This window comes from Botrytis byssoidea, assembly GCF_014898295.1.
Source record: "Botrytis byssoidea strain MUCL 94 chromosome Unknown BBYS_001, whole genome shotgun sequence".
NCBI lineage: Eukaryota > Fungi > Ascomycota > Leotiomycetes > Helotiales > Sclerotiniaceae > Botrytis > Botrytis byssoidea.
Genome location: NW_024065842.1, coordinates 1,283,537 through 1,297,020, shown reverse-complemented (window position 1 = coordinate 1,297,020; position 13,484 = coordinate 1,283,537). Strand labels below are relative to the sequence as shown.

Genomic DNA, 13,484 nt, shown 5'->3' with positions numbered 1-13,484 from the left:
ATTGTATTATCTCATCTTGTCGGTCATCGCTTTTCTGGCAATCGCTAATCTATTCTTCCTGCACAGTAAATCAGGGGCTGAGAAATCCCTGGTTTCCCCACTTATCACAGCCAAAAAAGGATAAATAAATGTAGGTCCATCACCATATGTTACTTTTCAAAACTGGTAGTCTCACGACACATTTGACTTCGCAGCCGGTTTGGTACACTCGGCTCCAACATGCAAGTCATGGATATTTATTCTACATGCCAGGTTATCGATACCAAGAAAGTTCCCGGCTTTTTCTCACGCTATCCCGCTGCCATAAGTGTGGGTGCTACGGATGTTGAGAGTGCTTTGTCAGCGGTTGCTCGAGAGGCTTCCCAGCCTGACTCGGGAGAGAGACGTCGCGCGTTAATTCGGCATTCCAATGCCTATGGAGACCCATTTTCGATATGTCATTGCTCTGCCGAAGTCGAAAGACTGGTTTTGCTTGCTAGCATAATCGAGGTCATGTGGATACACGATGGTACTTTATACTTCATTATGAACATAGATAAATAGAAACAATTCTAATGGTTGATAAGATGTGACAGAAGAATTAGATCATGGTGCGGTAAGCTGCGATTGTAGATTGGACAATGAGGTCGTTCACTAAAGGATGCGTAGGCATGCAGAGAACACAGTGCGCTTGCCGAAGTATTGAAAATCGACGTGCAGCCTTCAGATTTCGCTTCAAAGAACGCACGACAAAGCGCACTAGCGACTGTACTGCGCAAAGCAATCGATTTAGATCCAGAAAAGGCGCCTAGAATGATCGAAATCCTCCAGGATTATCTTGCGACTTTTGATAGTCGAGATGATGATTTCGATCGAATGGAGGAGTATATGCCTTATAGAGTTGCAAACTGCGGTTATTGGCAAGTACTTGAAAAACTAGATCTTTACAAGATTAGCTACTAATACTGCACGCCGCCGCAGGATATCGTCTTACTTCATTTGTTGGGGAATGGGGATTACGCTTAGCCATGCTGATTATGAATCAATAAAGCAATATGACTTTATGATGGGAAACATACTCGGCCTCACAAACGACTATTTCAGCTGGGATATTGAGAAAAACCAGACGACAGATCGGATTAGGAACGGAGTGAGGGTACTCATCAAACAGCATAATATATCACCTGATGCTGCGAAATCATTGCTTCTCGGGTTGATAGTCGAGGAAGAAAGCAAAGCTGCCAGACTCAAAAAAGAGCGCTTGGAGCGACCAGTTTCGCGCGAGTTATCTATGTATTTCGAGGCTATTGAACTCTATGTTGGTGGAAGCTGCTTTTGGCATGCGACCGCGCCTCGTTATTGCGTTTTTGAATGAGGATTCAGACGGTTTGGCGATACAATTACGGACCCAAATGATTTTAGTGTAATAGTACTAGTCTAATGAAAAGTAATTGTAGTTAGTATTTCTAGATATATGCTTTAAGTATGAACCTCCACAGGGTACAAAGTGGGAAGCATAGGGTAGACATAAGGGCGTTCGGAGCTCTATCATATCAAGGATTGTGTCTCTAGTTTTGAGAGGACGAGCTTTGTATTAAGACAGAGCTCTCAACTGGGTAATCAGGGCTAGCTCCCCCTTCCTTAGAATCACGTGAACCATACTTTTGACAATGTAGAGTTATATACTCAGTGCTGAGTTGATCTAGCATCTTCTTCCATTTTATAATAAGAATAAACTAATCGAACCAAACAAATCAAACAAACCAAGAAAACCAAATTACCTCAGCCAATCAAACCAATCAAAATGACACTAATTTTTTTTCTTCGCTTAAAGTTAGAATTCGGTCATTTTTATATGGTTGTATTTGTTATCGTGTTAAGCTGTGGAGGAACTTTCTCTCTTCTGTATGAGACTTTCTCTGGTCAGTCTCACGTATCTAATAGCGTTTGAAGCGCTGTTGGATACTCCTTTCAACTCTGTAAGGTGACGTTCATATGATTTTGGGTATTGAAATGCTCGTGGATAGTTCATCATGAATTGGATTCGCGCCTCAAGTTCCCTAAGTAAAAAGACTCATTAGCATATCATATTCATATTTCATTGTTAGTATCAAGTATCAAGTATATTTGATACTCGATCCCATAATTCGATCTGAGATATTTAAGACATTGAATGGATTGGATAACATACTGTAATGCGTTTTCGGCCCAATTAATACCATGCTTTCGGAGCTCATCAAAATTTTCAAGAGTAGGATTCATCCCCTGAAGTTGTTTCTTCAAATTATCATATCGAGCTTTGTATTTGACGCGTTCCTTACGACAATAGTGATATTCCGCATGCTTTTTTTTCATTTCCTCGGTCCATATCATCGCCGAATTTTTAGCGTTTTCTTCCATATACTGCTCTGCTTTAGTAACGTCGTTATTTTCCACAAGTGTGTTCATCGCCTCTACTGCCCCCCCAAGATCCTCACTGATGGTCTTGGTTAATACTGTGTAGTGAGATGAATCAGATTTCTGTGTTTTTTGCGAATCTTTTGATCCGCTGGATTTTCCAGAATTCTTGGAATCGTCGGATTTGCCAGATTTTTTGGAATTCTCAGATTTGCCAGATTTTTTGGAATCGTCGGATTTACCAGATTTCATGGAACTGTCAGATTGGGGATAGTCAGAACTCCCTGCGCGTCTCGACATAGTGACGAAAATTGAGGCAGAAAATAATAAAGTCTAAAAGGAGCAAGTAAGATAACGGGTGTTCGGAAAAATGTCAAAATTCTAAATGATCTTGTAATAAGAGTAACTGAAGCTGATGAGTTTGGGATAATATGAATTTCTGGTAGATCTGCGTGGTATTTATACTGGAGTGTGAAGCCAACAGCTTCCTATAGTAACACAAAGTCCTTATCCATAGACATAGACGCGGCTACAGCTTGCAAGTCCGGGCTTCTTTCTCGGCCTGGAACGATCGCATTTGTTGGACTTTAACAAGCAATCACAATTTCTCACAAAACGTTGCAAATACCTTTCGCGATATTGCAAGAATTATATTTCTAATAGTCGCTAGTTTATTGAGTATAGAGAGCAGTATATCGAATGGCTTGAAGAAATTGAGAAAAGACGGATCTCGAGCACTTTGTGATTCATTTCAAGATATGTTTTGATATTAGCGCTATAATTGGATTTTTGTCTGCTGTTACTTTAATTCAACGTTTTTTTTCTTTAGTTGTTATGATTTGTAGGCAAAACGATGTAGCTCGTTCTCTTGTCGAGTTACGCGCTATGCTAGGGGAAAATCTAGTAGAAAAGATTAGGCTACAAGATAAATCAAAATTGAATTGATGCCTAAAGTCTGTTATATTGGAGCCTAATCTTGGGCGTGAGATGAATGCCTCTTAATCATCAGTTTGGATACATGATCGATACTCTCAAATTGTCTTCCTTCATTTTGATCTTAGGTTCTAGTATGCATTTCTGCTACAACGACTCTTTCTAAGCACCGCATCACGTTTTATTATCGAATACGATGAAGCGTTACAAAACTGCATTGCTTCTGGGTCGCTTTAGGTCCACGAACTATCCAATAACACTGGAAGTCTCCAAGACAAAGTAGAGAAAGAAAGTCTATATAAAGATGTAGCTTCATTATCATGTAGAGCTTCGTGATCCAGACAAACATTAGTTTCATTACTATAGTTATAAGAATTATAATACAGTTAACTATACTATATCGATTTTCTACCTAAAGTTTGAACTAAACTCATCTCTCTCAACAATAGGCATATTGACGATTATGTTACGAAAAATAGTTGCTTATACTGATAGCCAATTGATCTCTGTGATATTGATAATTGGAGGTAACAAGGTTGTATTGATAACAGAATTCCGGAGCTGTCTGTATTTTGAGGCTATTGAGCTCTATATTAGTGGAAGCTGTTTTTGATATGTAACTATGGGTCCAAATCATTATACTGTGATTTTTTTTGACTAGTCTCTACTTTACGCTACAGTTATTAATCACGATCTCAAAGCTCCAGCCGGTCCCACTCGTACACGCGTCAGGTTCTTGGAGATATGTATACATATTAAGATCATAAAGACAAGCTACAAATGCAGTGGAGGATCCGATTACTCCTGCTCAGAATGAGTTATAATCCTCAGTCTATAACATTATATGTATAATGCATGGAGCTTATTATTTCAAAGCTATCATTGTCAACGACTTATCCTCAAAAGTCAATCATAAGTTAGGTCAATAAGACCTCTTAAATATTCTTCAAGTTATTATCATTCTCTCTCTAAGTTATATAGACACAGAGAGGGTCATTTCGCGCAGAGGGCAGCAAACGAGTCTTTCGATTGTGTGGCCAAGCTCAAGTTTGCTTAAAAGATAGTCACAACCCTCGCTGGATGTAAGTTAAAGCATCCGATACTAAACACTCCCCCATTTCCTACACCCCAATTAAGCGATTTTCTAGACTATTAGAACTGTGTGAACATAGGTGAATGATCTTAAGTCATCAGGCCACTGTAATACACTAAGCGAGATGGCTAGCTCCGTAGCACATAAAAATTGCTTCTTTATATAGATAGCTAGCTCTTTAGATAGAACATAATATTGACATTTACGACGTATTATCGTAGGTACTGCATCACCTGTATCCTCCTCAAACCAAAAATTCTACAGCAGAACCATTTATCCCGGTTATAGCCGGCATAATCTAGCCTAATATGACTGGAGAGATCACGTGATTAGTGATCTCTATATCTTCTAATGCAATGCTATTCTTTCAAAGGCAAAAGACTTGGTAAAATTTAGCTATCAAAAAATTAAGTTCTATAAATAGTCTATAGATGAGTATTAAATCATCTTAAAGTTGTTATTCGCCCCCCGGCTACTCGTTGCGTAGTCCATCTTCCAATCTATCTCCGACGATCTGTACTGAGCAGGATGTATCTATACCTTCATTCCATCGACGATGTTTGTGAGAGGTCTGTCCTCTAATAGCTTGGTGGTGTGGCTCAGATAAATCTATCAGGGAGCACATAAAGACTATGCATATATATACTTGCTCCTTTAATGCAATGAAGAGAAGATGATAGAAGACTTCTACTGGAACTGTGAACTTCAGAGAGTATGTCACGGGTTCAATACGTACTTATGTGGATGCCTTAGGCATCTACCCTCCATATAGTTGGCGTCTCCCCGCCTCCTTCTTCACTCCTTGTAGAATATCATACATCTTATCTAGTACCTATCTCTTGCACCGTGATAGATTATAACTTGATTGATTTTGAACCAACGAACTAACTAGTGAGCCATATAGTCAAGATCGTGAATTTGAGCTGAGAGATAAAGAGAGCGCATCCTTCAAGGAAATAACGAATCCTAAAAGCCACAATTCGGACAAATCATGATCACATTGTAGGTACGTAATGAATATAGAGAGCAAAAGCGGTATAAAGTCCAGATTTAGCTAAAGCTATAGCCCGAGCACTAGTATAGGTTGTGAACCTCACGCTCCATGCCTTTCTTCTTCCACTTCCCAACAGACAATGTATTAGACATGTGGAAAGAATTCCACCCAATTTAAAGTCTTATAGATATCGGGATCTTGACCACGGAAAGCAATTACATCTTCCACCAGGATAAATCCCCGTGCGATAATGTATGCAGCACCACAAAATAGAGCTGGTAAGAGCACCCTTAACTGCATTGTTAATGATGGGTCTTGATTCGGGGAAATATTTGAGAGTTTGAGAACAAGTCGGTCTTTTCGTCTTTTAAGTCTCTCAAAAAATGGCTTTTTCGCAGATAGCTTTGGATCGTAAAGTATAATGCTTGATTTGCTGCTATCAAATCGATCGCATGCTCCCTTTTTCATATCTGGGAAGCATGTGAGTAATAACCGGTGATATGTTTCACCAAATATTACAACAGCTGACAGTATTGACGAGCATACCCTCCATGCTTGCTTTTCGAGTATAGTGGGGAAGATTGAATTCCAAGCGATGAAATTGGTTCCCCATGACAGAATCCCAAAGAAAGCAAGTATTGCTATACCTGTAATAGATGTAACTGGAAAAATATCATCACGCCGCCACTTGATAGGTCGTGCTTGATCTTTGTTCATCATGAATATTGCAGACAGTATGTTCAGACAATATCGCCAAGCGACCTCATAATATGATCGCTCGGCCTTCAAGAAATCAAGCGGTGTATCGTACCAATTTACATGTTCTTGGCCTGCTCTCGCATGTATTTCTGATATTGTGAAACTGACATTGATGATTCTCCGTGTTTCGACATCGGCAGGCTTGTCGAACCAGAATATGAAAACGCCAATAGTCGTGATTATGAACCCAATTGTTGTAAGCTCTAACGTTGTAATAGTAAGATGCTGTAATTTTCGAGCGATACAATTCATTAGGAACCACAGTACCTGTACTATGGTAGAGACCCGCAACAATATCCCCTGTTTATTTCTGTCGTCAATTTCGTTTTTATCGAGCACAAACTGGGTTGAAATAACAGGCCCCTTGATCCATTCTTTTTCGATTAAATAGAGGATTTCATTCGCATCCAACGGCCAAGTGACTCCTTCCCCTGTTTGTATCGCGAAGCCTCCCATATCAGCATAGAATGAATGTCTCATTGACCAATTGTCAATACCTCGTTCCTTGAATTTACGACAGGAACTGCGTGCTGATTCCCATTGACCGATCGTAAGTAGCAGTAAGAAATCGGGTCCGAGAATACACAGTCCTGCCAACTTGAGCTTCCGGTAGATTTTAGCCCATGTACTTTCTCCATGGGGACCAATATTGACACACAAGACTGACCAAACGCAAATGAAAATGGTAAAAGTACATGATAATACTATATTCATTGTACCCCTGTAATCAGGAGAATTTGTCCAGCCCTGCAGCGGGGTAGCTAGAACAGTACTGTTTGACATATATAATATGTATCGCGAGGCAGGGAAAGTAGGGCGGGATAGAAGGAAGAAAGGGAAGTGAGAAAAGCAGAAGAGGAAACGGAGAAAACGGAGAAAGCAGAGAGAAAAAGAACAGGAGAAGCCAGAGGACAAGTAGGCTATAATTTATCCAAGACCCTTGAGAGTAGCATGCAGCAGCACTGAGAAGGCTGCCTATCTCGGGGCAGACCCCAGCAATCAATGTAATAGGCTGGGGGATGATTTATGTTGGGTAGCTGCTACAGCATTGCCTCCAAATGAAAATGATTGGTTAGGCTATATACTCACTTAGCCCCGTCAGTCCTATCATTTGACTAGCAATCGTTAAGGATCAATCACCCTTAAAACCATATGTACGGAGACGTTAGTCATAGCGAGTAATGGAGTAGCTGACAAATTAAACGGCTGGCCATTCCTAAGGATTCTCCTCAACTTTACAACTGTAAGCTTTAGTCCAGCCAAGAACTTTAGCTAAATGATAATCTCTACCACTAGTAATTCAATACCTCACACAATATACAAGAGCTTTGAGAAAATGAGGGTTATGGTGTTTGTTAAGCTGGGATAGTATCCCGGAATAGTGATAGCGATGTACACTCGCAAGTGAACTATGCACAGTTTCCAAAAATAGTTCAACGACCGAAAGAAAGAGGAGAAAAAAGCGTGCCGAAATTCCGAGCTTAGCCGCAACTCCTTTGTATCTTCCAGTACCGATAGATTAACCCAACTGTTGCTAATCGCCTTCTGTGGCGATTTTGAGAGGGGTTTTCTTTCAATAGCCACGCTATATACGTGTATACATGTGGCCGAACAAAGTGAGGTGAGGATTGAAGGTTCGGAGACCAATAGAAACTCATGGCTTCTATCTACTGGAGGTATTTATAGTTGGGGCCCCTAATTTCAACCCATCCAAGTTGAGATGGAGCTCGAAGTGTGGCAACCCTGGCAGGGTTACATGAACAGACTTCCCTTTCCATACCATAGTCCCCACCAAGGCGACCAGTGAGTGCATGGATTGACAGGACACTTTTTGACTGTCAAAATTCACAAAAAATTCTTCATTTGATCGCTTGATATTACAATTAATTCTCCTATTATTCATTTGGTAATAAACCATTGTGTGAGATTTCAAGGTATCTAAACTCAGACTTCAGAAAAGATTAACACTCAACATTCGCAGTAACCCTCCAAATTGAATATTGGCACAGGGAGGAAGCGGGTGGCGGCTCCACATCGAACGCGTCCCGGGGCGGTACGAACCAGTCAGCACCAGTCCGTGCCCACCCTGATGGACCAACTGTTGGACTTCCAATTTAAGCGTAGTTAATAATAAATACGTTAACCTGGTATTTGAAGTATTTTGATAGGCAAACAACGAAATTTATTTTTGTTTAAAGAAAGCAGTTTGACTAAAGTAAGAAAACAATAAATTTTTGGCAGAGGGTGCAAGATTGACACCTCCACGATTGACCAGGTATTGGGTTGCGTCAGTCGTAAAGCCATAGACTGTTATGCCAGTACACTTGGTGTCGATGTTAAATAAAACCTCGGCGCATGTTGAAGAGGTTGTACAATCTGAAGGAAGTAGTAAGTAAAGGGTTGGTTATAGGGACTCAAGTGTCCTTGGTGGCCGAGGAAGGGACAGGATAAAAAGTGCTACGTACCAGTGTTCCAATCGTCGAAATATGTGAAATAAGATGATCCATACACCACAACGTCGTGTGAGTTGGTCATGATTTGCGCCCAAGCGACATCGGTGCCGTTAAGAGGCCCAGAAAAGATAGGGTCACTCAATTGCTTCTTATAGGGGTAAGGATAAGAGGCGACTGGATTTGGCTGGTAGTAGGGCTCTTCTGACTGTGCCATTGACATGAAGATATTCTTGGTGTTGGCGAAGTTGTACTGGTACTTGGAGTGGTGCTCCGAGGGTGTATTGATGAGCCAGTTGTTCCCAGCTGCACTCTCAACCAGTATGCCTCTTCCAGCAAAGATCTGAACCTGGCCGAGATTGCGATCGTCTATGTCGTGGTCTGCAGCCCAGTGCCAGCAGTTTTCCAAGTAGGCTCCAGTAGCGCTCTTGGTAATGTGCATCGACATGAATGCGGCCATGCAGTTGGCATCAACGGGTGGCTTCTTCACTCCTGGCGTCGTCGGGCACTGTGCAACCTGCAGCTCCGAGCCTTCCCAGCCACCGATGCGAGTATGCACATCCCAATAACCACCAATTCCTGAAGTGGAAGATTCGAGATTGTGCTGAATGAGAATTGCACCGGCAGTGCCGCCTTGAGTACCTAGAACAAAGTCGACGAGTTCAGTTGCTCCACGTTCGCCGGGTTTGCCAACCTGAAGCAGAGGCTGTGGGTGATCAAGAGACTTGAAGTATTCACCGGCAGCAAAGATGTTTGGGAAGGCTTCGCCAACGATCTTCGTGTTACCGGGGATGTACAGTGTTCTCGTAACCTTATAGCTTCCGTGATCGAGAAAGAGAACCTTCGACTGGGCAACGGCGACGAAAATGGCTGCTTGAAGAGCCGCCGTGTCATCTGTTAGCCCATCTCCCCTTGCACCAGCAGACCGAGCACTGATGAATGATTTGACAGCAAGGCTTTCATATCCAGGTTTGGCCTGGGAGAACCACTTCTGGGATCCAGGCTGGAGGAGCCCACTTGGTCGCTTTGTTGGAGTTAATGATCCTGAAAAGTTGGAGGCGATGTTTTCCTGCAGCTTGTTACCTTGTCCCCATCCCGAGATGGTGCTAGTCCCACCTGCGAGCACTGCGACTTTACCGACTAGCTGTACCATGATGGTCACATTTTGATACTCTACATTTTCGAGTATCAAACTTCCCGCCGCTGACGATTGGAAGAGGGGATTCCCACGTTCGGAAGCAATGCCAATCTGAACATTCTTGAGCGAGCTGTCAATCAAAGAGACTGCTCCGGTGGCAACGAACGTTGAATAGCTATGGAGCAACCATTGAAGGCAACTCCCTGAGCCGTAACCGTGGTAGAAGTCTGAAGATTGAGTCCAGTGACACAGCCGTTGAAGGTGACGTTGCGAAGATTCGATTGGCCACCAGGGATTATGAATCCATCATGACCGCCATTGAAGACGAGGTCACTGTAAAACATCTCCCCTCCTGCACTTGTGAGTTAGCAGAGACACTACAGATTTCAATATAGAGAAAGCACAAAGTGAAACTCACCACCTCCCATTAGCCCGATGTGCTGGACTCCTTCAACGGTAGGCATGTTGACAACTATGTTATGAAGACTAGTTGCCTGTGCTGATGGCCAATTGATCCCCGTGACATTGAAACTTGCAGGTACCAAGGTTGTATCAATGACCAAATTCCGGAGCTGTCTGAAAAATATGTTTGCGGCGATCGCAGCAGATGATCTGTACTACGTTAAATCATGCGCGCAATTTCTTCGTGAAATTAAAAACTGACGGGTTGCCATCAATCAATCCTATTGCCACCGGTGCATTTTGGAATGCGGGAAGTGCCTTGATGACTGGTAAACAGTTGGGGTTGCCATGCAGAGAGACCCCATAGTTCTGAATAATAGTAGAATTCACCATGTAGGTGCCCGCTGGAAAGTATACCAATGCCTGGGCTTTCTTTGAATTGTCAGCGGGAACGTGTAACGTCTTAAAACCGAAAGTGACGGGTCCTAGGAGGAGACCAACAGCCTACAGCAAGTAAAAACTTACAGTGATCGATAAACATGAGTCAGGGGCACAAGTATTGCCACTGCTGATGGCAGCATTGATGGCGGCTGTATCATCTGTAGAGCCGTCTCCTTTGGCACCAAAGTCCTTGACGTTGCGAAAGACTTGAAATTCGCGAGGGTTTGAATTGAAGGCTGCAATACCTTGATGTTTGATATCCTCAAGCTAGTAGTTACAAGAGCGAGAGTGAGAGTAGGGAGAAGCATCCGAATCTCCCTGATCGCCGCTCGAGCCGGCGCTCACGGAGTCCAGGAAGAAAAGACAGGCAAGGAACTTCAAGAAGAACAAACTGAATACCATCGTAAAGGGAGTGAGTGGGATAATAAATGTTGGCATTGAAGTCTTTGATGGAAATCAGACGTCCTCTTATCCTCCTATATATAGTGCTGGCAGTGGTGGTGTCTACAGGGCAAGACGACTTGATGGAGTTCCCATGTCCCTGTTCTTCTTTTATTTAGACCCACGTCTACGTATACTTCACTTGAACTTGTAATGAACTCCACAACCTTTCAGTCCAAATACCAGAGTTTGAAACCATCCGAATTGTTGAACTCTGACGTAGATTAATCTCCCCCGCTGAATAAAGCGCCGCATCGCCACTTTTGGTGGGGCTTTTTGAGAGCTGTCCCAAGCAATACTCGCCGAGTTTCTGTCAAGGGCTTTTAGGTATACCGGTAGTGATTTTGGATATACGCTAGTGCTGAGATTGTTAACAGGGACTGAGGGACTGTAGAAATTGAGAGTAGCAATAGTAGGATAACCCCACGTTTAGGAGGCGCTAAGTCTTAATTAGAAGAGGGACCAGCTTAGAGTTGCCCCACATATAATAAGTCAGGTAGTATATTCTCGTATAGAGACTGATTACGGTATTAGCTTTTGCAAAGCAAATACGGAGCTATACGAAAGTTGGAAGGGTCAGTTGAACCTAGACATAAGGTGTTACGTTCAAACTGATATAGGGCTCTGAGCGACACGTGGTATTGGACTACTCCGGGTCGACAGTAACCTGCGTATAACCATAAAATTTGGAATTTTATAGTTTTAAGAAGAATGATAAAAAGTCTTTGTACTACAAATGTTACAACGGATTAGTAACAGGCTGTAGAATCACTGACTTATAGGCTATAATGGTATTATAGGCCTTAGTAATTCAGCTGCAGTATACTAAGGGATATTAAACATTCAAAGAAAGCCTTAGGTATATATATAGTATTAGTTATAGAATACCTTAGAAATCTAGAATATAATTCTTAGAATAATAGATTCTAAGAAAAACAGAATATAATAAGTAAAAAGGCTTCACTAAGATTAATAATATCCTAAAGAATTGGTTTTAAAATAAAAGAATAAGTTAGAATAATAAGAATTATAGAATAAGTGTTATATGACCAAAAGCCAATCGATTTGTTTATCAACTTGCTGATCGATTTATTGACTGACTTCAGTATAAAGATTTATATAAAAAATGGGTTTTATTATAATATAAAACTTTGTATTTAAGAACAATTATTAGTTTCATTATTATAGTTATAAGAATTACAATTAGTTACAATCTTATTGAATTCCTATTTGAAGTCTAGTCTAAACCACCTCGAGAGATCTCTAGACACTTTCACGTGACCCTAGAGGCAGCTCCCGTAACAACAAAATACTGGTTGATTTACTACAATTTTATACTTTTATAGAGAAAGTATATAAAACTAATAACATGGTTTATCAGTGAACAGATTACATTAATGAACAAATCATTTCGAAAATTATCTAAATCAAGCTTTTTAAAATATTAATATTTTAATAATCAATTATTGTTTTTTTGAATGAAAGATCTTAAAAAATAATTAAAATATAGATTTTCTATTAATCTAATTTTTATAAAATATAGATTTTCTATTAATCTAATTTTTATAAAATAATTTTATTATTTTCTAAAAAAGAAAGGAAATTGTTACAATATTTATTACAAAAAAACTATTTTTATAATAATAATTTTATAAATTCGAATTTCTTAAAACTAATTAGATTTTTAAAATTATTTTATATTCAAATATTTTATATCAAATTTTCAGAAGATTATATTTATAAATAAAGAAAGTATATGATTACATATAAATGAATTTTATATGTAAAATAAATGACTTATTCACTAATATAATCCGCTCATTAATAAATCATGTTATATAATTATAAATGAATAAATAAAGAAAACACAAAATAAATTAAAAACCATTCAAATACGTTGAAATAGTGAAGGATTCACAATTTTTGAGAAAAAGATATCAAGATAATGAGAATTCTTAAAATTCTAACGGTCTGATTGGTCAAAAAGACCTCTATTAAGCAACGACTCCCGTAACTGATACTTTATGAGAGTGAGAGGACATTTCTAAAGATAGTCGAAATCTTATTCATTCAATGATACGTTCAATACTAAAGTAAGTATCATTGATTTTGATTTTTGATTAAAAGATAGCTCAGGAACTAGTGCGTTACCTAGTGAAAGTATCTGCTATCTCACTTCAACTTCCTGCTTTCGCTGTTGTCCAATCCAGAACCATTTTTCATCGGTTTTCCCCCACTAACCACTACATACGTAATATTATTCCGGCACTTCCACCCTTCTACTCCTGCCATAGTGTTTTCAAAACGTTTCTGGAGGCCGATAGCTAAAACCAATAGATATGGATATATGCCAATACGAAGAACAACCGAACCATCGGTTTCACATTTATGGTAATATCTTCGGTCACAACATTGGTAAAGCCAGCATCAGAGAATATTGAGCCAATCGATCCATAT

The 13,484-nt window shown here is 40.3% G+C and overlaps 4 protein-coding genes across 4 annotated transcripts; 1 reads left to right on the top strand and 3 right to left on the bottom strand.

The window, feature by feature from the left end:
• Positions 1–219: 219 nt before the first annotated feature.
• Positions 220–1,354, top strand: EAE97_000389 (uncharacterized protein; the record flags this gene model as incomplete). The annotated part of the gene is made up of 4 exons (XM_038870899.1): positions 220–508; positions 567–595; positions 649–863; positions 961–1,354. The coding sequence occupies 4 exons, from the start codon at positions 220–222 to the stop codon at positions 1,352–1,354; spliced, it is 927 nt and encodes a 308-aa protein (XP_038738260.1).
• A 501-nt stretch (positions 1,355–1,855) lies between these two features.
• Positions 1,856–2,676, bottom strand: EAE97_000388 (uncharacterized protein; the record flags this gene model as incomplete). Its single annotated transcript, XM_038870898.1, has 2 exons — positions 1,856–2,039; positions 2,171–2,676. 2 exons carry the CDS (start codon positions 2,674–2,676, stop codon positions 1,856–1,858), a joined length of 690 nt encoding a protein of 229 aa, XP_038738259.1.
• A 2,864-nt stretch (positions 2,677–5,540) lies between these two features.
• On the bottom strand, positions 5,541–6,938 carry EAE97_000387 (uncharacterized protein; the record flags this gene model as incomplete). The annotated part of the gene is made up of 1 exon (XM_038870897.1): positions 5,541–6,938. The coding sequence occupies one exon, from the start codon at positions 6,936–6,938 to the stop codon at positions 5,541–5,543; it is 1,398 nt and encodes a 465-aa protein (XP_038738258.1).
• Positions 6,939–8,337: 1,399 nt separating this feature from the next.
• Positions 8,338–10,988, bottom strand: EAE97_000386 (uncharacterized protein; the record flags this gene model as incomplete). The annotated part of the gene is made up of 7 exons (XM_038870896.1): positions 8,338–8,531; positions 8,621–9,778; positions 9,910–10,095; positions 10,162–10,355; positions 10,408–10,577; positions 10,671–10,853; positions 10,932–10,988. 7 exons carry the CDS (start codon positions 10,986–10,988, stop codon positions 8,338–8,340), a joined length of 2,142 nt encoding a protein of 713 aa, XP_038738257.1.
• Between the last annotated feature and the right edge of the window lie 2,496 nt (positions 10,989–13,484).